This window comes from Microcebus murinus, chromosome 6, assembly GCF_040939455.1.
Source record: "Microcebus murinus isolate Inina chromosome 6, M.murinus_Inina_mat1.0, whole genome shotgun sequence".
Lineage (NCBI taxonomy): Eukaryota > Metazoa > Chordata > Mammalia > Primates > Cheirogaleidae > Microcebus > Microcebus murinus.
The window spans coordinates 83,826,381-83,851,443 of record NC_134109.1 but is presented as its reverse complement, the minus strand read 5'-3'; the positions used below and the strand labels follow the sequence as shown (position 1 = coordinate 83,851,443).

The following is a 25,063-nucleotide window of genomic DNA, read 5'->3' as shown; positions in this document are numbered from 1 at the left end:
TATTTTGAATCAAAATTTCTCAGCCCAAGCACTGATTTGGGGCCAGCTGTGGGAGGCTGACCTGTGCATTGTAGGACTTATAGCAGCAATACTGGCCTCTAACCACTAGATGTCAGTGACACCCTCCCAGTTGTGACAGCTGACACCATCTGGAGACATTGTCAAATGTCCCACGGGACACAAAATTGTCTCCTTTCCCACTGAAAACCAGCGTTTTAAAGGATTCCCTGTAAACTTGGAGCAAATATGACTAGCACTAAAGTTGAATACTAAAATAATGGCCTTTAAGAAATGGATATTCCAGGAGATTGAGGTTGCCGTGAGCTAGGCTGACGCCACAGCACTCACTCTAGCCTGGGCAACAAAGTGAGACTCTGTCTCAAAAAAAAAAAAAAGAAAGAAAAGAAAAGAGAAATGGATATTCCTTAGAAGTTTGTATATAGGACATATTTTTTGTTTACTCTGTAACGATGTTAAGGAGTTTGCAGATTTACAAATGTATGTAAAAACCAGAAAAATCTTATCATTAAATTTTCATGTACCATTTATATGTAACTTTAGTAATATAAACCAAGCTCATCCACAGAACTTCAAGAAATATAGCTTCACCACCCTCCCACCTACTAAATCACATACTAAATCAAATTTAGAGCACAATGCATCACATAATTTTTAAGATGACAACTAGAAGCAAGATTTACAAGATCTTTTAGATATGGTAATATTTATTTTTCAAATAAAAGCTCAAGCAGAGCCCATGAAGAATTTCCTATTTGGTTCAGCCAAATAATAGAAAGACAAATGCACTAATTTTCATTATTGGGATATAGTGAACCAAAATGAATCTTTGACATTTACTGTTAAAGATCTTGGTGAGTTAGTTGGAGAGTGGGAGCCCTGAGTACATAAACACCTTTGCCATCAAAAAGTTGTTAAAATCAAAACTATTGTGTAAATGGACCAAGCAGCCTCAGGCACAGACAGCATTGGTGTAGAGTCCACAGCAGTTAGCAAGGGCCATGGCACTGAACTCCTTATCTTCCCAGGGACCAGAAAAAGAAGGAGGGTTGGTGCCATTCAGAGAAGTACTGAAATGAAAAATCAGAGGAATACATATTGGGGTCAGATAAAAACAAGGCAACACAAACATTTCAATACGTTGTACCAAGTAGCTGAAAACAAAAAAACCTATAAATGGACCCATAAGCCATGAACAAATAAATTAGACCTAATTTATTTCTCATTCATATCCAAGATAATATTAGCAAGAAAATCTATATGACATGTCTGTTCCTTTGCCCAATTCCTAACCATAGTCCCTTTAGAAATTTCCCTTCCAGATATCTCTGAGGCAAAATTTATGCCTTGTAATGATTTAGAATTGAATTAATTATAAAAAGTCAGGTGGTGTTACAAGGCCACTTTCTTCTTGAGAAAGAAAAATAGCTCAAACTTAATTAGTATAAATTAACTGGACAAAAACATCATCTCTTTGATAGTCTAAATGCTAATGGTTCTCAGTATGTGGCTTTAGAAAATCCACTGAACTGCTACAAAAACATAGTTATCAAAACCATGCCAGATCAATGATCTGTCCAGTTCAGCTTATAATGTATCTTTCATAGTATGTCAAAAGGATTATTTTTTGGAGGTATTGATTGCCTTTTCTGATGATAACCTCCAAACACAGGAGAGGTAATATCCATTAACTTGGCCTAGTAACCTGTTAAGCAGCTGGCGTCCAAACATCTACCTATATAGTGAACAGATCACTTACCTAATGCTAACTTACAAATCTATCTCCAGCTCGGATTTATCTCCCAAACTTTGGACTCTAGTTGGCTTGTGAGTAGTTTCACATGGTGGTCCAACAGGTATGTCCAAGTTACCATATCCAAAATGAAATTAAGCCACAACCTCCCCCTTTTACTTCCATTCCTGAAACTAGTTCTGTTCCTCTCAGTGAATAAAGACCCTCTTAGACCCACTTGCCCAAGCCAGAAAAGAGACAGTCATTTGAGAGTCCTTTCTCTTCCTCACCCCAACCCTTCCTGCTATCTAGCCAAGGACCAACCCCATCGATTCTACTTGATCTAGGGCATCTCCATCCTCACAACCACTTAGTATCAGTTCTTATCATCTCTCACCAGGACTATTCCAGCAGTGTGTTTATTGGTCTCCTCGCCATCCAAATGGCTTCCAGAATGATTTTTTGAAAAAGCACAGCTGATCATGCCAGTGTTCAGAATTCTGCAGATCAGTTCCTTAGCATTTCATACAAGCCCGTTTAGGATCTTTCGGCCTTTTTCCTCAGAATTCCCTTCACTCACTCACCCGTGCATCACCACCAACACATGCACCTTTTGCTCTGAAGGCACCAAACATTCCAGTGCCTCAAATCGTTCTTTTTGTGGGTTCCCAAACTAGTTCTTTTAGCTTAATGCTATATTCTCCTTTCCATATTCTAAAATTTGGTTAACAAGTTCATTTTTACACTATCTGAACTCATGATTTTATAAATGCAACTTCATCCTCTCACAGTCTTCATTTCTGTCTGAAGAAGTCTATAATTTCTTTTTTTTTTTTTGCATTTATTTTTTTTTTATTTCGGCATATTATGGGGGTACAGATTTTAAGGTTTCAATAAATGCCCTTTCCCCCCTCCACAGAAGTCTATAATTTCTTATCCACGTAGGACCATTGCTAAGTCTTCACTATAACCTATCTATATTCCAATCACAATAAATACAGTAACTTCTTATCAGGGAAACCACTCTTCTTCACTACTTTTCAGCACCCAATAATACAGATGGAAGCTATTGCTGGAGCATACCAGAGCTAACACTGACAACACACCTAATAAGAGAAGAGAATATAGATCTAGGCCACCACCAACACCCATGGCCCTCCTCATACACTCTATTTGGTCTCCACAGGATTACCTCAAGACCTTCTTTCCCCCCCACCCGCAGCCGATTCTTGGTGGAGAACAGCATATAAATGGAGGCAGCCGGGGTCCAGTGCTCACTCACCTCTGAAAGAGCTCTGTGCAGCACACGTAGGTCTCATAGGTTCTATTGGTGAAACTTGTGTTCAGGAAGGAAACACAGTCAGTTTCAGCTCCCCTGGGGACATAGAGGATTCCTGGATAAAGGAGACAGAGACACTAAGGGGAAGATTTTACACACGTTCCTCACGGCTCTTTATGTTTGGGGTATGACCTGAGAACACAGTACACTGGATGCCTTTTCTATGCATCTATGGGATGGATGGTTAAAGCAACATTCTGAGAGAGATCCTCTCATGATCTAGGTGAGTTATTTCTGCCAAGGGACCAAGCTGAGGCACCTACCTGCCACACAGGCACTGACAAGGGATACACAGACCCCCGTGAAGAGGGCACTGACCACAACCTTGGACAAGTCACTCTTCCGCTGCGGTACCATGGAGGCTGCAGACGACAAAAGAAAATGACTTGATCTCTCCTCCAGCAGATGATCAGGCATATCCCATGAGCCCCAATTTAGAAAAATACAGAGGAACAAAATAGAGCAGATGAGTAGCTTCCCTACTACCTACCACCTGAGGCTGGCCGGTGTTGCCCTAAGAAGTGTGTATATACATACTTCCTGAGGATCCCTAACTCAGGCTCTCCTCAGGTCAAGGATTGTGCGTCTGACCCTAACTTTGGTGGTTCTGTGAACATACCCAAGACATATCTGGATCAAGCAAGGATCTGAGTTGCTCCAGACAGGTGCAGATGCCTGGTGTTCGCCACTTGAGATCTGCACTCTTAAGCCTGGACCAGAATTAGATAGACTGTTTTGAGCCAGAGGGCTAAGGAAGGCAACATTCACCTAAGCATTAGCCACGTAATGCATGTCCCACTACTAGATGGCAATCTTATAATCCGGTGTATAACAGAAGGGGGAAAGAGAAACGAAAAAGAAATTATTTCACCTTTAAATTAAGTCAGCTACCACATACATAAATTGAATGACTCTACCCTAGAATATAATTGCCTTAAAAAATGGACACACTGAGCTGTATTTCTTCCTATACTTCATTTCTTTTAAGATCCATTTCTAACTTGGATCTTCCAAACTCTTGGGATCTGCTAGTCATTTCCTTGCCCCTACATTCAAGGCCCATTCCGCCTTCCTCATACTCTTCCTCCCACCCTCACCCACATGCAGCCATATCAGTCTAAATAGATTGGTGTCTCCTTCAAAGACTCACTCCTCCCACACCTGGTGCTCACAGCTCTTAATCCAACACTTTACACCGCTCACTCTCACTATCTACCTTCTGTGTCAGCTGCTTTGATTTGTCTTTTGATCCCTTGTGCAAATCCCGCTTCTGTGAAGACAACTAGCGAGCAGCCTGATTTCAGAAAGTGCCTTCACTGCTGAATAAAACCCCAAATATCTTTACTTATAGATATACTATGACCATTTAATGGCAAAATAGAAATAATATATAAATAATATAACAATATTTAATAATAAAATATAAATAAAATAATTATTATTTAATAATAATAATATAAATAATATTTTCTCCTTCATAGGGAAAACTAAAATAAAATTAGTCTTTGGGGTCTCCAATCCAAGGGAAAAAATTAACTGAGGTTGAGACTGTAAAGAGCTCCAAGCCAGGCAGCATGACTGCCTTAGCCCCAAGTTAAAAGCAGCCTAAAAGGGCCCATTTCACATTAGCTTCTTTGATCCCAACTTAGACTGAAGCACCAGGAATTCCCACTACAGAAGGTGGGATCTGGCTGGCTTACTGGCGAGCTGGGAAAATGGATGAACTCACACAGGCCTCCTAGTGTGATTCCTATGGAACTAAGATTGGCAAATCCACAGAGGGAAAATGTTGTGATGATTTCAGCTCTCACCTAGGGAAAACAAAAACAAATAAGTAGATAAATTCAGTCCCGTGTGTATAGTCTTATAATCATGATAGAAGTTCCAGAGCACTTATGGCCCTCAATCTTTTCCATGTTATCCTAAGGAATGTGGAAAAGATGCTCAGAAAATACCTGCTCCCTAGGTTACTATAGGGATACTGAGATGGAAACCAGCACGGGCCTCACTGCCCAACACTGTTCTCGTTGAAGCCTATCTATCAGTAAGGAGAGGGCCCAGGAATGAGCATGACTGACAGGGAAGAACTAGAGAGGCACAAGGATAGAAAAAGGACATCAATGTAGAGCAATTTTAAACTTATAAATGAAGAAGGAAGCCTTAGAGCATCAAAAAAAATAGTGTCTACCCTGCATTGCTCTAACTGTAAAGACCCAATAATTCCATTAGAGAGAGGAGCCGGGTCCGAGTGAGGGGGAGGCATAGCACACAGACCGCAGAATTGTGCAGGCATGTGGACAAGGCTGCTGGGCATCCTGTCCTGCTTGCCTTATAGTTAGGCCTGGAACACTGGAAGGGCACCTGTGGGTCTGTAACAAACTCGTGCGTAGCACTGTCTACCCTCAGGTAACCATGGCTGAAACCTAACACTGTGTAGGCTCTTCTGGATTGTCACTTACAGAAATCCACTGTTTCTCGCCCCCAATCCACTCTTCCACTCCAGAAAGACGTTTGTTCTTATACTGAGACAGTTGCTGATAGGCCACAAACTCATTTGTGAAGAACTTGATTCCCACCATCTCAGCCACCATCGGGCAGTCTGTCCAATCCACTCCCATCATGAAAACCAGGGGCCTCAGGACATAGGAGCAGATGACCTGATGAAAGAGAGAGATCCCAGGAAAAGGAAGAACTGATAATGAAGACCAGGTGCCAAGGACCTTCTCTGGAGCCTTGGCCCCATCTCCTTCCCCCTCCTCCTCTTCATGCTGTCCCTTAGCTTACTGCAGGTCAGGAGGACATGCACAGTTCAAGGACTACTTAACCACACCCGAGAGGGACTGCCCAACAAATGCAATCCTTTATTTACCTGGAAAGTGAGTCCCTGTATATCCACCAATTGCCCCAGCCAGGAGAGGGCAGCGTTGACAAAGGCCAACACAGCCAAAAAGGCGATGAGGTTGGCTGCTACATTAGCAACCAGGCCTATGGCGTCTGTGGCTCCACTGCTGGCAGCTTCCAGGACATTCTTCTCCTTCCTGTGGTTATTGGGCAAAGGGAAAGAGTATAGTGTCTAGAGTGGTCTCAGCCCCTCAGAGAAAAGAAATCCCACTGTCTCTAAAGTGCAAGAAGAGGGTGCAAGGCCAGTGTGAGAGGTGATGGTGGTTCCTTAGTGACCCAGTTAGTGGAAATTACTCTGAAGTAATATCAGATATAATTGCCATGAAATTGCACTGACACCAAGGACAGAAGGTACTGGCATGCAGAAGCTAGCAGCAGGTGAGAGAGTTAAACAAAAGAAGAGAAGAAAATCAACATGACAGCTGGAGGCCGATATAGGCAAGAGGGGATATGGAATCACACTGTTCCCTTTCAGAGAGACTCTGCCACCACGGTGCTGTTCTTGACTCTGCACCTACCTCACCACCTCCCAAATTATATGCCTCTTAGACTCACCCAGGAGGCAGTTTCACCCCCTCCTCGCTCTTGAACTTGGACTCTTCCACTTCTGGGTACACTAGCTTTGACAAGGCGAGAGCACAAGGGGCGGCCATCACAGAGGCAGAAATCAAGGATGCCGCGTCGATCTGTAAGGCCAGACTCAGGGATCAGTGTCTCTGTAGAAGGCCACTCAGGCTCGCCCAGGAGTGGCCAAGCAGACAATGCCTACCCCGAAGGAGATGAAGGCTCCCAACACAGTGCCTGAAATGGTGGCAAAGCCGCCAGTCATCACCGCGTGGATTTCAGAGTAGGTCATGTCTGCAAGGTAGGGACGGATGAGCAGAGGTGCCTCTGTCTATAAACAAGGAGAAACAGTCAGATTCCAAGAAGGTGCAACCCCAATCCCCTGCACCAGAGTGTCTGCACCAGGGGCTGGACCATCTAGATTCACACTCCTGCAGGGTGAGTGCTGTTTGGTGAGGAGCAGCCCCACTGGGTGAGCACTGAGCTCTGCCCTCAGGCCCTCCCAGCGTCTGCCTCTCTTCCACTGGCATCCAACCATGTCCTGGCTGGCATAGCTCTCACCTGTTTCCATACATACTTGTCTCACCTATTGACATTTTAGAATGTTATAGAAGAGAAATGGTATATTTCCTTTGTGTATTCCCAGTGTCTAAAACCCTGCACTTAATGAATTTACACAACATAGTGCACTTAATGAGTACATATTAAATAATTAGAAAGTACTCATTAAATAAAATGCAAATAGATGATCTAAGCCCTCTGTTTATGAAAGAATCAAAAGAAATAATGTTGGTAAAAATGTTATGAAATTATGAAGGCCCAACTATGTAAAGCATACCTAGCATTGACCTAAGACAATGCTATTTATTATTTAATGAGTGCCAAGTATGTGCGTAGCACTGTACTAGATGCTAGGGACTCTCATATGAATAAAGCAAAGTCCCTACTCTTAGAACCTTATAGTCTAGCAGGGGGAACTAAGCTGATTATGAATAATTTCAGCAAAATACAGAGCACTCTGGTAGAGGTATCCAGAAGTACTCTGAGGACATTTTAGTAGCAGCCCAGAGCCTTGGGAGGGAAAGACTGCCATACTAACTCCTTGTGAATTTGACAAGCCCTTGTCCCTAGCATCGAGCTGAGCAGTCAATAGCATCTGTTGAGTAGCTACTCTATGCAGACAAATGTACCAAGCAGGTATAATGGGAAAGAGCGTTGGTGTTAGTCCTGAGCAAGACAAGCTATTGACTCCTCAGAGACCCTGGAAAACAAGGAGTCGCAGGGAGAAGCCAGAATATAGACCAAACACCCTTTGTAGCCTCTGAAGGGGGCTAAGTGTTGGCTCAAGACACTTCCCTAAATTCCGGTGGAAGAAGCTGTGCTTGGAAGTGGCTAAGGATGTCCATCCAGATTATGTATGTCCAGGTGAGTACTATTAGGCATAAAGGGTGACAGCAATGAGCTGAGTCTTCTTTGAGCTGCTGAATTTTCTTTTATCAGAGACAGGCTGCCCCACAGTCCTCATTTATTTGATTTTTCAAAAGGAAAGCATACTTTTCTGAACCTGTTTTGTGCCATATTCTCAGTTGCCCAGAGAAAGTAAGGCCAGAAGGCCTCAGGCTACTTACCATACCCACAAAGATGTTTCCTGTCACAGCCAGGGTCTCCGTGGCAGTAGTACCCATGGTGATTTGCAAAAACCATGCAATCTAAAGGGACACAGAGGCTTAAACCATTAACATTAGCAGGAATCTTGAAGAATGTCCAACAAAACCCCATCCTGCTCTATCTTACTGACAAGGAAACTGAGGCATAGAGAAGTAGAGCACAGACCCAAAGCCACAAAACAAGTTACAAACAGGGCCTTGACCAGAACTTGGGACTTGTAGCCTCTAAAACAAGTACAGTAAAGCTCAGTATGAAAGAATAGTCCAGCTCATTTCCTCTACCTCCCTGGGTCCTGGGCTGACCATGTGATATCAGGCATGCTTGAAAGGGTTTTTTCCTTTTCATAGTGGTTCTAGAACTCTAGATCCTACACATGAGCACTCTTCCAAAATAGTGTCATCTTCATGCCCCTGGACAGGTCACAAGATGAAAGCACACTTCCTGACTGGTGTGGGAGAAAGACTCACCTTCTGGACTACCCACTGCACGAGACCCAGGTAGTAGAGAATGGACATCACACATCCAAAGAAAAGGATGATTGGTAAGGACTGGAATGAGAATGGTGGAAGCCAGTGAGATATCACATTGCATGAGCCATGTCAGCCATAAAAGGACTGTGTTTCAGGCCTCTAAATGAAGCTGTCAGCATTCTAAGGGCAACTTATCTAATATGTAGATACTCAGTACCTACACAATCTAGTTTAGGAATAGATTTAAAATGTATTGCAAATCTACTATCCCACCAGTATTAAGCCAAGGATGTTTCCTGAGCCTTTCTCCCTGACCCCTATTTCATCTAATTTTAGGAAGGTAATGATCAAACAGTGAGAGATTGATACTGTTTCCTTTACCAATGGGATTAAACTCTCTTCTTAGGGTCAAACTGGTACAGAGGCCAGTGGATCTCTTGGACACACATTTTCATCCTCTGCTTGACTCTCCCACCCCTCCACTGACAGTTATTGCTGCCCATAAAACAGGTATGACCTGAAAAGCGAAGACATCCTTGACCAGCACATCCCCAAAGACAAAACTGGAGCCAGCCACAGTGTAGTTCAGGAAAATCTGAAGGGGAAAATCAAAAGACAAAGAACAAGAGTGAAGCCTGCAAGGACACAGGGTAGGACCAGTCTCACATGCAATTAGGACCTACCGCTGCTACTGAGGCTGGCCTCCCTTTGACAGCCTGGCGCTAGGCTGTCCCCAGGAGCTGCTCATCGAATGACAGAGGACCCAGATGTTTAGTTCTCTTTATTCATATTCTTAGCTGTTCCCCGGAATACTCTCTCCTTTCCCAACTGGATCTCCTACCACCATCATCAAGACGCAGCCTAATCTTCCCACACTTCCCTCAAATCTCTCTTCTTGAGGGATTTAAAAGAGCAAAGCCCTCACATTCAACTTCTCATACCTGGATCTGCTCTCCCAGCCATTGAAATGCATTAAATCCAGGATCAGTTCTGATGACCAAGATCCCAAAGACAAATTGAAGACCCAGGCCCCAAAAGACTGTTCTCCAGCACACCTGAGATCAATAAGAAAGTTATTCCAATGTGAGTTCTAAACTCTACTTCGCCATGACCTAGACAAGGTTTGGAGTTTTTTTTTTTTTGTTTTTTTTTATTTCGGCATATTATGGGGGTACAGATTTTAAAGTTTCAATAAATGCCCTTCCCCCACTCCCCCCACAAGTCTGAGAGGTTTGGAGTTTTAAACATGGATGGAACCAATCTAGGGTGTTAACAGTCAATCTGGGGTAAGATGGCATAAGGAGCAGGGGAAAGGGTAGGCAGACACAAGTTCATAATACGTAAAGAACCACCTATGTCCACATGGTCTTTAAAAATGTGTCTACAGGTTGGATGGCGTTTATACATACATATAAATAAAAGTTTCATAAACCAATGCTTTAACATTACAATATGCAATGCAAGCTGATTCTCTGTTATTTTCTATTTTCTTTCTTTCCTACCTTATTTTTTCCTTTTGTTCTTTAACATTGGCCTAGATTCACAAAATTGATACAAGACTCACTAATGGATCACAATCTACAGTTTGAAAACAAGTAGTCTAAGGCCTCTGATAACTTTAAAACTTCTCTCGGGAACGAAATTGTCAAAGAGGCAACTGCCAGGAGTTGTTAAGAAGTTAGTTCTATGCCTTTGTAATTGATACTTGACACATGCACTTTGTAGTTAGTACTTGGGCCTTGGCTATGTGTTGCTATGCCCAACCCGAATACCCAGAACTCACTGCTCTGTGGTGTTTGGAGCAGGCAAAGAGGATGAGGACGAACATGCAGATTCCTGCAAAGGAGATCAGCTGCTCTGGCCTTTGGGCTGTGTCTAAAGCCAACCACAGTATAAGGCCAACCAAGGAGATTCCTGCAAACACCCTGAAGAAGGAATGCCAAGACCACGTCATTGACTCAGTGAATGAATAACAAATAATTTACTCTAAAAAGTAGAAGTTTATCCCAAGAAAAAATGAAAAAACTCATTAGTTTGTTGTTGATTAGACACAGAGACACATCTTGAGAATCATTCATCTGGTAGTTCCTTAACTTCCACCTCTCTGTCCCCAACTCTTTTACTCACGGAATGAAGTTGAAAGATTCCAATCTAAGGACACAAATCACATGACTTCCTTTTCCTCAAGTTTCCATTGTCAATAAATGTGATATAAACACTCATTCTTGAAGATTTTTCTAATAAATAACCAAAATATTCAAAACCAAAGGCGGAAAAGCATGCATATTGGTCCCCTATGGATCTCCACCCAATGTCTAACCACTCCACAGGCGAGAGCCACACATCAACTACTTATGGTCTTATGGTGCTCTCATATACCAAACACATTTATCAATACATGGACTGGTTTCCTCATGTCTGAGTGTTATTGGCCTTCAAGTTCAAGGGAAAAGAATTATAAGGAAGATCACAGATGAAAACAGAAAGAGCACATTGCCCTTTGAGATATCTCAGGAGCAAAACAACAAAAGTCACTAGAGGTCAGGTTGAAATTTGAAGGTGTTCTCACTATAAACCCATTTCACTTAAAGTGGATAAAATCTGGCTTCCAGAATGCATTGTGCTAATGAATAAAGCCCTCTTAGCTCTATCTCCCCAGTGTCAAACAAATCAATGATCCAAAATTTAGGTGGTACTCTAGTGTGGTTTCTCCAAATTATCACTGTTACAAACATCCTTAACAACTATTTTCTGTGCCTTCATGGAAGAACAGGCAGAAAAGAGGAATTTTGTAGAGTCTGAAAGTTATTCTCTCACCCCTGGCCTGTGATCAAAGGACATGTGCATGCCATAGTTAGATGAGCCATGGCTGCTGTAGAATCCAGTTCAGTATATACTGAATAGCAGGTTTGCTCCTTAAACTCTAAGTAATTGTAAAAGGCACCGTGGGTGCAGGAATTTTGGAGAACTGGTGGTGGAACAGCATAGAGAGTGTCAGGGAACTGAGGGAAACACAGATGACCACCAGATCCATCTAAAACCTTGATGCAGCTGCAAGCCTCTTTGTTCTGACTACTTCATTGAAGAAGAGTATGGTTTTTCTCATTTCTGACACAGGCCCTGAGGATAAACACACTGAAACTCTGAACTGAAAACTTCTCTGAACCCCTCCTGCCTCTTAGCAATGTTGAGACCCAAGGTCACAAGGAACTGGCCTGAGGTCTGGTGCTCAGAGGCCTGTTGCTATTTGTTCTCCGTGCCCGTGGTTTTGAAAAGTACAGGTGAGGGTCTAAGAGAGACAGCCCAGGAATGTCAAAGGAGAAAAAGGGCAGAGGACTGGGGTTTAGGATAAGCTGCGGGGCCAGGGATATTGAGATTTCTTATCTTACCATTTCATCCAAACCCTCAGGCAGGAGTTTTTAAAGGGCTCCAGACATCTTGTTAATTTCTTGCCAAAGAGCTTTTTCAGCACGTGGTGAACCAGGATGAAGATCACCAAACAGGTGATGACAAACAAAGCCAGTGCCCTCTGGAAATCCAAGATGCAAGCTGCCAGGAAGTAGGCAGCATAGGCTAAAAAGAGAAGGTGCAGAAGGATCAGCAAGGCAGTGTTTCCAAGGGTCATGAATGCCTGGGACTTACAGCAAGAAAAACCCTCCGGAGACCTTGCCACCCAGCCCTTCTGTCACACTGAGCTGCACTTCTCGAGGCCAGGACAGATGTCTAACTCTTCTCTTCCTGAGGCTTCCCAAGGAGAATCCAACTCAGTTTGGAGACTGCATATTTTCACTTCTCCCTAATGAAATCTCATTCCCTTCTATTTTATCTGACATCCTCTCTCTGTCCTTTGGAGTAGATTTGATCAGCATACACCACTAGACTCTTCAAAAAGTCAGTCATCTCTTCTTGAAACTTTATTGCCCCAGTCATTTTAACCTTTCCTCTTGAGCAAAACCATGTAAGCAAGGCTACCACCAGGAATTACAACCACATGGCCCTCAGCTGTGCCTTGCTGACTCACCCCAAAGCATGTTTTGTTCCCACCATCCCAGCTGCCTCTAATTTTGACATCAAAGCCCCATATACCATTGACAGTATGTTTTAAACAGAGATTTGCTGTCTTTTAAAAATATTTTATATCATTGGTCTTACTAGTAAACCAGCAAATAAGTGATGTATAACATAGTCTTCCCTCATAAAGGCTACAAGATCATGCCTTGCAGCAAATCAAGACACTAAAAAAGAGATAAGTCCATAGTGTCTTAAAGATATTAAGTCTATCAAATAGTACAGTTTTGAAAAATAGTTTTCCAATTTTTTTGTGTGTTTTTTATTTATTTATTTTTTTTTTGAGACAGAGTCTTGCTCTGTTGCTCCAACTAGAGTGCTGTGGCATCATCATAGCTCACTGCAACCTCAAACTGCTGGGCTCAAGCGATCCTCCTGCCTCAGCCTCCCTGGTAGCTGGGACTACAGGTGCACACCACCACACCTAGCTAATTTTTTCTATTTTAGTACAAACAGAGTCTTGCTCTTGCTCAGGCTGGCCTTCAACTCCTGACCTCAAACAATCCTTCTGACTTGGCCTCCCAGAGTGGTAGGATTATAGGCATGAGCCACTGCACTCAGTCTGAAAAGTAGTTTATTCTCAGATTTTACCTGTTCCTGTAAGTGCAATTCAATAAATTATGGTTCACCTCCAACTAGTTAAGAACTATATATCAAATAGCTCTTTAGATCAGTTTGTGACTAAAAGTGTTTTCCACCTGGTGCTCATCTTGGCACAAGTTAACATGCCTAAAATAATTGTGTTTCTCACATCCATGAATTCTCAATATCTCACCCAAACACAACAGGCCCAAGAGGATCTTCTTGAACAAGCTGGCATGTGTTTTGCAAAACCTTCTTGCCTTGGTGAAAGGCTGTAGAATCCTCCTGATGAGAACCCAAAAGTTAAGATATAAGAATTACTCCAGTCCATTTGTATTGATTCTCAAAACTTAGATTACCTAACCCAAGGCAGAATTTGCTCTCAGGAATGAAGAAAATTATTCAGCTGGGGGAAGTTAGGTTGTGTCCCGCAATGCCAAAAAGGGCAAAAAATCAACATTGCCAATGGGCAGCATGTCAGAAAAACCTTATTCAGCCTTGACTACTAATATCCTTGGTGATCTCCTACCATGGAAGGGGACACTGGTCCTATCAGGGATCCACTCCTTCCCTGTTCCCAAAGGACAGGGGATGATCAGCTTCCATACGCAGAAAAGGGCCTATTATTCTTAGAGGCAATTTGGCCATCCCTCCCTAAAACCACACACACCCACACACCTGAGCAGTCAGGTGTGCATTGACAGACAGGATGGAAAACACCACCAACCTCAGGAAGCCCTGAACGGGCAGGCCCAAGGGAAGATGCCCAGCAAGTAGGGCCAGCCAAGTTAGATTTAACATTTACTGTACTTTCTATATGCTGGGCTCTTTCTAAGAACTTTGAGAATACTAACTCATTGACTCCTCCTAAGAACTTTGGAGGTGGTTACTATTATCATTCCCATTTTATAGATGTGGAAACTGAAAAACAGAGAAGTTATATATTAACAACTTGCCCAAGGTCACAAAGGCTGTAAGAAGCAGAGACAGAGTATGAACTCCAACAGTCTGGCTTCAGAATCTGCATCTCAACTGTCACCTCTACTGCATCCTACCTACACCCCAGGCTCACCTGTCTTTGCCACTCCTAAGTATCCTCAGGTCACTGCAACCATATAAGCAAAAAGCTCTAATTTCCAAATGCTTGGCAGCCCCCAAAGAAAATGAGTCCAGCAAGAAGAATCCAGTCTGGCCATCATGTGGAGGCAGGACAGCTTAGCCAGGGTTGGGAACAGCCACTGTCTCCAAATGTCCTGGGCTCTGGCCCACAGAGTTTATGGCTCTTTCTGCAGGGCTGCCTCTCCCATCTAACATGATCCCTGCTCCTAGCCTTCTTTATCATTCCTGCCACCACTGTTTCCTTATTGCCCCTTTCTGCAGAGAGCCCAACCGTGTGTTAGCACAGCACAGTGTGTATTATCAAACATAGGTGAGCTGGGAAGGGAGAAAACAATCTTTATTACTATCTGACTGAATCAATTCAGGAGGATACCTTAGGAGCTCACGAACTCTTGTCCCCTTTCCACCTTTAACAGAGAAAGTAGCAAGTGAAAAGATTTGCTTAGCGGTGTCAGCACACCTGAGGACATCATTATCATTCGCAAAGTATATCAAGGAATGGATTTCATTTCAATCCTAGACTTGCCATGAGTGGCAGATACCTTGGTGTGCCCCTCCAGCTCCACTCTGCCCCCTGCTCTGTGCCCTGAGTGTTTAACCCACATGGACTGCATCAGTGGGCTCCCATGCCCTCTGGCTTACCAAATTGGATCTTCGGACCCCACAGAAGATCAGAGTGTGTGAAAGGACTAGAGGGCAGCATACTGAGGTCTTCTTATCTGACTTTACTGCTGGGTTCTCCTACATCTCGCCCCTTCAGGCCTAGGAATAGTAACTGTTCATTGCTTCAAGCCTGAGGTTCTCGCACCAGCCTTTCTTGTGGTTCCACCACTCCTCACATGCACCTTTGTAATGGTCTCTCTGCAAATAAACCCTCCTCTAGTTATCCTAACTTAAGTGTGTCATCAGTTTCCTGTGGCCACACTGAGATATCAGGTGATGCTGGTTTAAAATCACATGCAGATGCCAGTTGAGCAAGGCCCCTGCAAAAAAAGAGGGGCGTGGGCTAGTCCAAGAGTAGATAGAAATCACATGCCTAGAATAGATTTCCACTGTCACCTCCTGACTACAACCCACCATTTCCTAGGAACTAAAGTTCAGTGGGGACTACAGAAAATCAACTAAGAGCACTCATTTCTGCAAATCCCATTAACAACCTGATCTTAAAATATTGGGTTGACAGCACCTAAGTGGTCACATAGGTACTACAGTAATAGGGTATTGGGTAGGTGGGAGGGGGGAGGGGGGTGGGTATATACATATATAATGAGTGAGATGTGCACCATCTGGGGGATGGTCATGCTGGAGACTCAGACTTGTGGGGGGAGGGGGGAAATGGGCATTTATTGAAACCTTAAAATATGTACCCCCATAATATGCTGAAATAAAAAAATATATATTGGGTTGAAACTGAGCCTCTGATTTAAAAAAGAAAAAGAAAAAGCCATAAGAAACTTTCCAGAGGAAAAAGAAAAAAACAGGCTTTCTCACCTTTTTAAACCAATTGAGATTCAGTGCACAGAGTCACCTGAGTCCTGCTAGCCTGCTTGGCCCCAGGGTCTTCCCAGTCCCACCAAGCTCTTTCCGTAATGGTACAGTTTGAGCATTAGTAACTAACTGTGTTAGGTCAGGAAGCTGAATTGAGAAGAAATCTGACAGGTGGTGCAAATCACCTGTCCCTAACTTGCTGTGAAGTATGTACGTACTGATAAGTTCTCCAGGTGTGTATATGAGAAGCTTTCCAGATATGGACTAATGGTGACCTTCTCACTAGTGTGCTTACTGACTGCAGCCCCGAGTGGCAAGGCAAGAAAGAGTAGGTGAGGGTGGTGGATGGTGCTAGCTGAACGTAACTGTGGTGGATAGTGCCAGCTGAATAACTGTAGCAGGTGCTACAGGTCAGGCCTAGCAGCAGGGATGTTCGTGCATTTTCTCAGTGACCCTATCCACAAGATGTGGAAACTCTCCCCACCAAGGGAGACAGAGCTACAGGAACTCCCAGGGTCTGGGGTAATATCTGTTAGCAGTTAGAGTGGGAAGCTTGGAATAGCCTTCAGAGAATCTGGCTCTAGTGACTGTTGACAGTCCCTAGACTGGATGAATCTTTACTGTCCTAGCTTGAAGTGAGGGCTAAGAGAAAGGAAATGAGTCAACCCAGAACTGAATGGTGGTATGAAAAAGGAGTGAGGACGAGGACCTCCATGCAGAAGTGACCAGAATCTTTTCAAGGGGTCAAAGGTTTTATTTTGATGATGGCATAAAAAGAATTGGTCAGTGGGTACTTTGGTATACAACTGGTTTTGGACTGGACAAGTGCTGGGTGGTGGTGCATAGGGGCCAGAGAACAGTTACCAAAGTGTCCAAGGCAGGATGGTGACCGAGTCTGAGAGGCACAGTGTTGTCAACAGCCAAATAGGGGTTGGAAAGCCAGGGAAGACAAGAGGAAGGCCTACCAGGTGGAAGCCAGCAAACTTACGTTGGAGGCAGAGGCTCTGCGCAGCCGGGGACCAGAAGTTCTGCAGCCCCCAGCTCAGGTGCAGTGAGGAGAGAGCCTAACCCAGAACACAGCCAGGTGCTTAACTGGGGAATTATGATGGATGTGTTGGCTTGGAAAAGAGCTCTCCCTGCACTCAGCACTCACATCTCTGCTTGATGAGTGCATTTCAGATGCCAACAGATGTCTTCACGGTAACAGTGGAGACACAATACCAAAGGTCCACAAAGACAGGAAGGACCTGCATGTGGGATTTCCAAATGGGTCTTCAACCCACTGTCAACTTCTTCCTTCCAGAACTCTTCTCTCTCCAAGTTAGAGGTAGCCATGGTTCTGACAGGCAGTGGCATCTTGCCAGAGAGGTGCTCTCTCTCATGAGGGGGTCATGACTCTACCTCCAGTGGCCTTTCCAGGCCAGGCCCTTCGGTTCTGTTGCAAGCAAAAGTTTCCCCAGGTTTCTAGTATATGGTTAATGCCCATCCTACACTTCCTGTGATGATACTGTTTACTCCCATTTGCACATTCTTTTAATGAAATCCCTAGGAATTTGAGGACTGAGGAGCTGTAGCTTTTTTAGCTTCTGATAGCTGGCTCAGGCCCTAATTAAAAAAAGAAAAAAAAAATGGGAGGAAGGGGGTTCTCCCAACAACGATGGGCTGCCTAAAATTTTTCCCTTGTGGCTGGTGTTGATATGCAACATGAGCCCTAGACAGCCTTTCAGACGCCCCACCCAGGAATTTGTAAGGTTTACCCACCAACCTATCTTGCCATCCCCACCTCTCCCTTACTACAAAGTTGAGGTGAGGTTGATTATTTTTGTCTGTTTATTATAAAAGAAAGAAACTTGAGTACACTTATAGACTGGGGAAGGCTCTAAGGAGGAAGGGGTGATTGAAGATTTAGGGGAAAGGGCCTTGCAGAAGGGGATGGAGAAGAATGGGATTAAGAAGATGAATAAAGGGGGGAGGGTGGCATGAGCAATATATGTAACCTTAACACTTGTACCCCCATAATACGCTAAAATAAAATTAAAAAAAAAAATAAGATGAATAAAGAGACTGGCTTCAGACTCTAGGGGGCATTCTGATAAAGGAGGGAAAAAGATAAGGATTCATGAAGGTGTAGGTACATTTAAATTGGAGCATATGGGAAGATTTACTATTTAAACAAAATAATAACACTGTAGTGTGGCATCTATAATATATGTAGAAGTAAAATGTATGAGAACAGTACTACAAAGGCTGGAAGGGGAGATAATGGAAGTATACTGTTAATATTATAAGGTTCTTATTCTATATGTGAAGGGGTATAATATCACTTTGTGAAAATTCATTAAGGGGCATTCTTATGTATATTTTTCTGTATGTATGCTATGCTTTATTAAAAATTATACTAAAAAGGCAAGAAATGATGCCAATTAAACTATGACATACAATCAATCATAAGACATATCACAATTTTACTGGTGTAAAAATATAAAAAAGATTATGCTTATGACCAATGATGTATGGTATAAATCAGGACAAAGAAATTCATTTTATGAAACTATATAATTCTAATAGCAGATATAAAGAGGGCATAAATAAATAGGGAATTAAACCACTGTCCTGATCCATAAGACCAAAAAAATAAATAAATATGGCAATGCTCTGCAAATGAGTACATATTCTCAATGCAAAAAAATTTCACTCCCCACAAGAATATTTTTAAAATTTGGCAATTGGATAAGAATTTATTTGAAGAATAGACCAACAAGAATTCCAAGGAAGGCTGGGTGCAGTGGCCCATGCCTGTAATCCTAGCACTCTGAGAGGCCGAGGCGGGAGGATCACTCAAGGTCAGGAGTTCGAAACCAGCCTGCCCAAGAGCTAGACCCTGTCTCTACCAAAAATAGAAAGAAATTAATTGACCAACTAAAAATATATATACAAAAAATTAGCCGGGCATGGTGGCGCATGCCTGTAGTCCCAGCTACTCAGGAGGCTGAGGCAGAAGGATTGCTTGAGCCCAGGAATTTGAGGTTGCCGTGAGCTAGGTTGACGCCACAGCACTCTAGCTTGGGCAACAGAGTGAGACTCTGACTCAAAAAAAAAAAAGAATTCCAAGGAATATTTTTTAAAAGGAAAACTAATGCAAATACTTGGCCCACCAAATTTTAAGGTGCATTGTAAACACTTATGATATTGTGTTAAGTATACAGAACTGTGTCAATGAAACTAAAGATTCAAAAGCAGATTCAAATAATCACATTAACTTAAGAATGCTGCAGGCTGGGCGTGGTGGCTCACACCTGTAATCCTAGCACTTTGGGAGGCCGTGGCAGGCGGATTGCTCAAGGTCAGGAGTTTGAAACCAGCCTGAGCGAGACCCCGTCTCTACCAAAAATAGAAATAAATTAATTGACCAACTAAAATATATATATACAAAAAATTAGCCGGGCATGGTGGCGCATGCCTGTAGTCCCAGCTACTCGGGAGGCTGAGGCAGTAGGATCGCTGAGCCCCGGAGATTGAGGGTGCTGTGAGCCAGGCTGACGCCACGGCACTCACTCTAGCCTGGGCAACAAAGTGAGACTCTGTCTCAAAAAAAAAAAAAGAATGCTGCAGTTGAGGCAACATCAGGATGGAGAGAGGGCTCACAGTTTAATAACTATTGCTAGAAAAGTGGATGCCAGAATGGAAAAGCATCAGCTTAGAGCCACACTTCATATTGCATCCTACAAAGAATCCCAGATTATCAGAGTTAATCGAGCAAAAGAACAAGAAGAAAAAGAAATAGCATACTTAAAAATCAACATAGAAACAAAACAGAGTTGAAAAATGTATTCATGAAAAAAATAACTGATAGTCTATTACCTAGATTACATAAATGATTTATCAACATGTAGTTATTAGATTTTGAATATTATGGGATTTTTGAGCACATACTATGGGTAAAGCATTGTCCCAGGTGTTATAGGTTGAAATAGATATTGATCCTGCCCCCAATGTATTTACAGTCCAGTATAAGGGTTATGATGTATATATAATTCTATTAATATAACACAATGTCAAAAGTTTAAAGTGCTGTAAGAAAGGATCAAATAAAATGCTATGGGAGTTTGGAGCAAGAAGGGACCTCTTAGGACTGGGACCAGTGAGGCTGAGGAGAAAGAGCATTGGGTATAGTCTCATGGACATGATTGCTCTTGAGTTGGGCCTTAAAAGATATGTTGTATTTGGACACAAAGATATAAAATGAAGATGATTCATTCAGAAGCAGTGATATTATGACATGTATGATATAATGAATGACATGGAGGCAGGAAATTAAGGGTTATATGTAAGGAATGCTTTATAGTTGACTTTAACCAGAGCATACGGTAGCATTAGAAAGGCAATTAATGCTAATGTCAGGAAGTTGAGTGGGGCATTCAAGTTGTGGGGAGGGAGATATGGGGAGACTTGAATGCCAAGCTGTGGAATTGAGCTTTGTTCAGGAACCAAGGGGGAACCACAGGGGTTTTTGAACAAGGTAGTTCAATCATGCTTTAGGCAGTTTTGGTAGAAGCTACCTAGGACAGGTTGGCAGGAGGTGGGGAGAACTGGAAGCAAGAAATCTATGTGGTGCTATCTGAGTAGGTCAGGAAAAAGGAAATAAGGTTCAAAGTCCAGATCTGACTAATGTTGATAAAGAAGAAAAGCAAGTCACATGCAGAAATACAGAAAGTAAACCAAATGGTGGGGGAGGGCAGGGAGAATGTGTAGCTTTACTAGAATTTAAAGAAATGCAAGTTAGAACTTTAAGGAATGATTTTATTTTTATTTATTTATTTATTTAGAGACAGAGTCTCACTTTGTTGCCCAGGCTAGAGTGACTGCTGTGGCGTCAGCCTAACTCACAGCAACCTCAATCTCCTGGGCTCAAGCGATCCTACTGCCTCAGCCTCCTGAGTAGCTGGGACTACAGGCGTGCGCCACCATGCCCAGCTAATTTTTTTTTTGTATATATTTTTAGTTGGCCAATTAATTTCTTTCTATTTATAGTAGAGATGGGGGGTCTCGCTCTTGCTCAGGCTGGTTTCGAACTCCTGACCTCGAGCAATCCACCCGCCTCGGCCTAGGAATGATTTTATATCTATATAACTAGTTAACATTTTTCATATAAAGAGAAAATATAAAGTTGATGAGGTTTAAGGGGACCTGGACATAATTATACATCAGAACAGTTTAAGATACCAACAACAATCTGGCAAAAAAATACCAATATCCCTTCAGCTAAGCATAATACTATCCTTGTTTTACAGGGTGAAAACTGCAGCTTAGAGGGTAGCTTGCCCAGTGTCAGGTAAGTGGTAGAGTCAGAGGTGCAGGGAAAGCTGCCTTGTACTGGCTCGAGAGAGCTGAGTGTTAAATTTTGAGGGATTGTGCAAGCCATTATTAAAAATTAAATTATATAAACATAATTAAATTACATTAAAGACAAAGGTAATACATATTCAAAACACACCATTTCCTAATTATTTTGCTATATTTTGCTATTATCTAAGTTCATGAGGTTATTTATGTCTGTCACATGTGTATGGTGGAAATCTTACACAATGATGCACATTCTTCCCAACTCCTTGTTCAATGACATCCCTTTGGTAACTTGAAATCAGTCGTGTTGAAAGTTTTTACACTACCGGCAAATGCTACAAATCAGGGCTGATTTGTTATTTTATCTAGATACAGATGGTCTGTAGGCCAAATCCATCCCACCTTCTTTTTATAAATAAAGTTTTGTCAGAATGCACACCCATGCCTATTCGTTTAGCATCATCCGTGGCTACTTTCACTTTAAGATGGTAGCACTGAGTAGTTGGAACAGAGACTGTGTAGCCCACAATGCCCAAAATATTTACTATCTTGTCCTTTATAGAAAAGGTTTGCCAACCCCTTGTCATACTCATTAAGGTAAGCAAAAATATCACCAAACATTCATGGCAAAACTACACTTGGAGAGCCAATTCTTTCTTTCTTTCTTTTTTTTTTTTTTTTTTGAGACAGAGTCTCACCTGTTGCCTGGGCTAGAGTGCTGTGGTGTCAGCCTAGCTCACAGCAACCTCAAACTCCTGGGCCCAAGCGATCCTTCTGCCTCAGCCTCCTGAGTAGCTGGGACTACAGGCATGCACCACCATGCCCGGCTAATTTCTTCTGTATATTTTTAGTTGGCCAATTAATTTTTTTCTATTTTTAGTAGAGACGGGGGTCTCACTCTGGCTCAGGCTGGTTTCAAACTCCTGACCTTAAGCGATCCTCCCACCTCAGCCTCCCAGAATGCTAGAATTACAGGCCAACGCACCTGGCCTAAGAGCCAATTCTTGAACATTTACCAGCATACCAGGAGGTAGCGTTCAGATATAGACCCATGCAATCTGACTTCAGAATTCACATTATTAGCCACTACACTGCTAAGCAATGTAAGAAATATTATGTAAGCATGAAAAATTAACAAGAGTTTACTAATCAATTCATGGAAATGTGACATATACAATAAGCAGAAGAACAAAAATACAAAGTGGTAATGCTCGTGTTGATATATATTACGAATATATTACATGATATATACAAATTTTTTCATATAAATTTTATATAGAACTGAATTATGGAGAAGAAAATAGAATTAAAAATGTTAAGAGGTCATTGAGGTAATTCTTAAAAATAAAGAGAAAAAAACAAACGAAAGTAACCTTTTGTTTGGGAGCTGCTCTGGATCATATCCATACACAGTCATGCATCGCCTTAACAACAGGGAAACGTTCTGAGAAATGCTTCTTTGGGCGATTTCATCATTGTGTGAACATCAGAGTGCACTTACACAAACCTCAGTGGTATAGCCTACTACACAGCTAGGTTGTATGGTCTGGCCCTGCAGGCCCCAAGCCCCAGGCCATGGACCAGTACCAGGCGTGGTGGCCTGTTAGGAACTGGGCCGCACAGCAAGAGATGAGTGGCCAGCAATCAAACCTTCATCTGTATTTACAGCCGCTCCCCATCACTCACGTCACTGCATAAGCTCCGCCTCCTGTCAGATCAGCAGCAGCATTAGATTCTCATAGGAGCGTGAGCCCTGCTGTAAACTGCGCATGCCACGGATCTAGGTTGCGGCACTCCTTATGACAGTCCAATGCCTGATGATCCTAGGTGGGGCTGAGGCGGTGATGCTAGCGCTGGGGAGCGGCTGCAAATGCAGATTATCATCAGCAGAGAGGTTTGACTGCACAATAAATGGAGTGCACCTGAATTATGCTGAAACCATCCTCCTGCCTCGGTCCATGGAAAAATTGTCTTCCATGAAACTGGTCCCTGGTGCCAAAAAGGTTGGGGACCGCTGCTCTAGCCTATTGCTTTTAGGCTACAAACTCGTACAGTATGCTATTGTACTGAATACTGTAGGCAACTGTAACACAATGGTAAGCATTTGTGTATCTAAACATATCTAAACATAGAAAAGGGATAGTAAAAATGTGGTATTGTAATCTTATGAAACCATCATTGACTGAAATGGCACAAGACTATATTCCCTTCAGACACTGTCCAATATCCTCTCCTCAGCTTCTCAGTGTGTCACTTCTGTGCTCTTGTATACATAGCCAGACTCTTGCACAGCATGGAAGGTGGCTTCCTTCCATCTGACCTATTTTACTCACACAACTTTCTTTGACATTATTTTCTGGGACCTGATTCATGATCAAATTCAAAGATTTTTCTCACTCCTCCTCCCTCGACCCCTGTTCACAACACTGTGGACTGTCCCTTCATTCTTTATATTTTATCTCTTTTCATTTTTTTGTTTTTTCTTTTTTACCGTCCTTTTTGCAGACAGGTAATGTACCTTCATTCTTGAGACCTTTCTCTTTGACTTTCAAGACACTGTCCTTTTTGACTTTTTAATCCTCCATAATAGGTTTTTCTATGTCTTTTTTCCCCTGAGTGTCCCTTTCTCCCCATCCCCAAATCTGAGTATTCCAGAAGAGTTTTGGTTTTTTTTTTTAATGATATGGGTAAGTTAATTTCTAAGCCTTAATTCTCTAATTTGGAGAAAGGGATTAAAACGGATGCTTCCCTGTCATTATGAAAATAAATTTGTTACATAGAGCAGCCTGCCAAAATGGTAAGTACATACTCAGCAAACATTAGCCATTATTATTACCATTGTTGTTGTTATTTTTGTTTTCTGGTATCCCTGAACTCCTGTTGTTGTTTATGGCACGGGTTTAAGTAACAACATAATTACATAAAATGCAAACATGTGCATATGGTAACAAGGGGTGATTGCAAGTCTCTGCAATAAGACCAGAAGCTCTCTGAGAAGGGCTCAGGTTTGGCCTCCTCTGTCCAACTCTGCCTGCCTTAGGTCCTCAGTGAACTGAACCCCAGAATACCCTTACCTGTGGCGAGGGGGCAGGCCCAGCTCATCCCCAAGGCTGTGTCCTTGAGCCTCAGTGTTCCTGCTCCCCTCAGGCTTTGCCACTTCTTCCTAAAAGCACAGGTGAAATTGGGATTGGTCTCAGAGTCTACCAGGGGCGATGGGCATTGAGAGCAGCCAAAGAATCTACAGGAGGGGCGGAGGCAGCACACACGGGGCAGGGACTAAACGGAGGTTACCATGAGCTCCAACCCGGGGTTCTCTATGCCACTCTTCATAGTGGACACAGCGATGGGCTCTCTTCCACCAGCTTTCTCCATCTCCTGTTCTCCTCAACTGGAAAGGAAATGCAAGGCTAAGGCTGAAAGATCGGCCATTCTGTCATGTGGGGCTGGGGAGAATTTTTAGGGCCAGTCAGCCACAGAAAACACAAAACTAAAAGTCTTTAGGGACATCGTTGATTTCTTTAAGAACTACTGATTGGGAAGATTGAATGCATAATTTTAATATAATAAATAATGAATATAGAATCTGATTTCCTATTGTAAATAGTAAAGAAAAGTGCAATAAGATAGGAGAAGAGAAATGAAGCTTGGATGAAATTGAAATGAATTTTAACCCAGGGCCTGGGTTAAAAGGACGTTGTTATTGATTCAGCCCAGGAGTTTGAGGTTGCAGTGAGCTACGATAATGATGATGATGATGATGATGATGATGAT

General features: G+C 42.6%; 1 protein-coding gene across 1 annotated transcript; it reads right to left on the bottom strand.

Moving 5' to 3' along the window:
- Window positions 1-480: 480 nt before the first annotated feature.
- Window positions 481-24,664, bottom strand: SLC28A2 (solute carrier family 28 member 2). The gene is made up of 17 exons (XM_012766711.2): window positions 24,584-24,664; window positions 24,367-24,455; window positions 13,536-13,627; window positions 12,082-12,265; window positions 10,476-10,617; window positions 9,634-9,747; window positions 9,210-9,287; window positions 8,690-8,770; window positions 8,183-8,263; window positions 6,760-6,885; window positions 6,546-6,676; window positions 5,959-6,127; window positions 5,549-5,746; window positions 4,819-4,900; window positions 3,353-3,451; window positions 3,033-3,144; window positions 481-1,088 (listed from the first exon to the last, which is right to left on the bottom strand). The coding sequence occupies exons 1-17, from the start codon at window positions 24,662-24,664 to the stop codon at window positions 971-973; spliced, it is 1,977 nt and encodes a 658-aa protein (XP_012622165.1). The 3' UTR covers window positions 481-970.
- Between the last annotated feature and the right edge of the window lie 399 nt (window positions 24,665-25,063).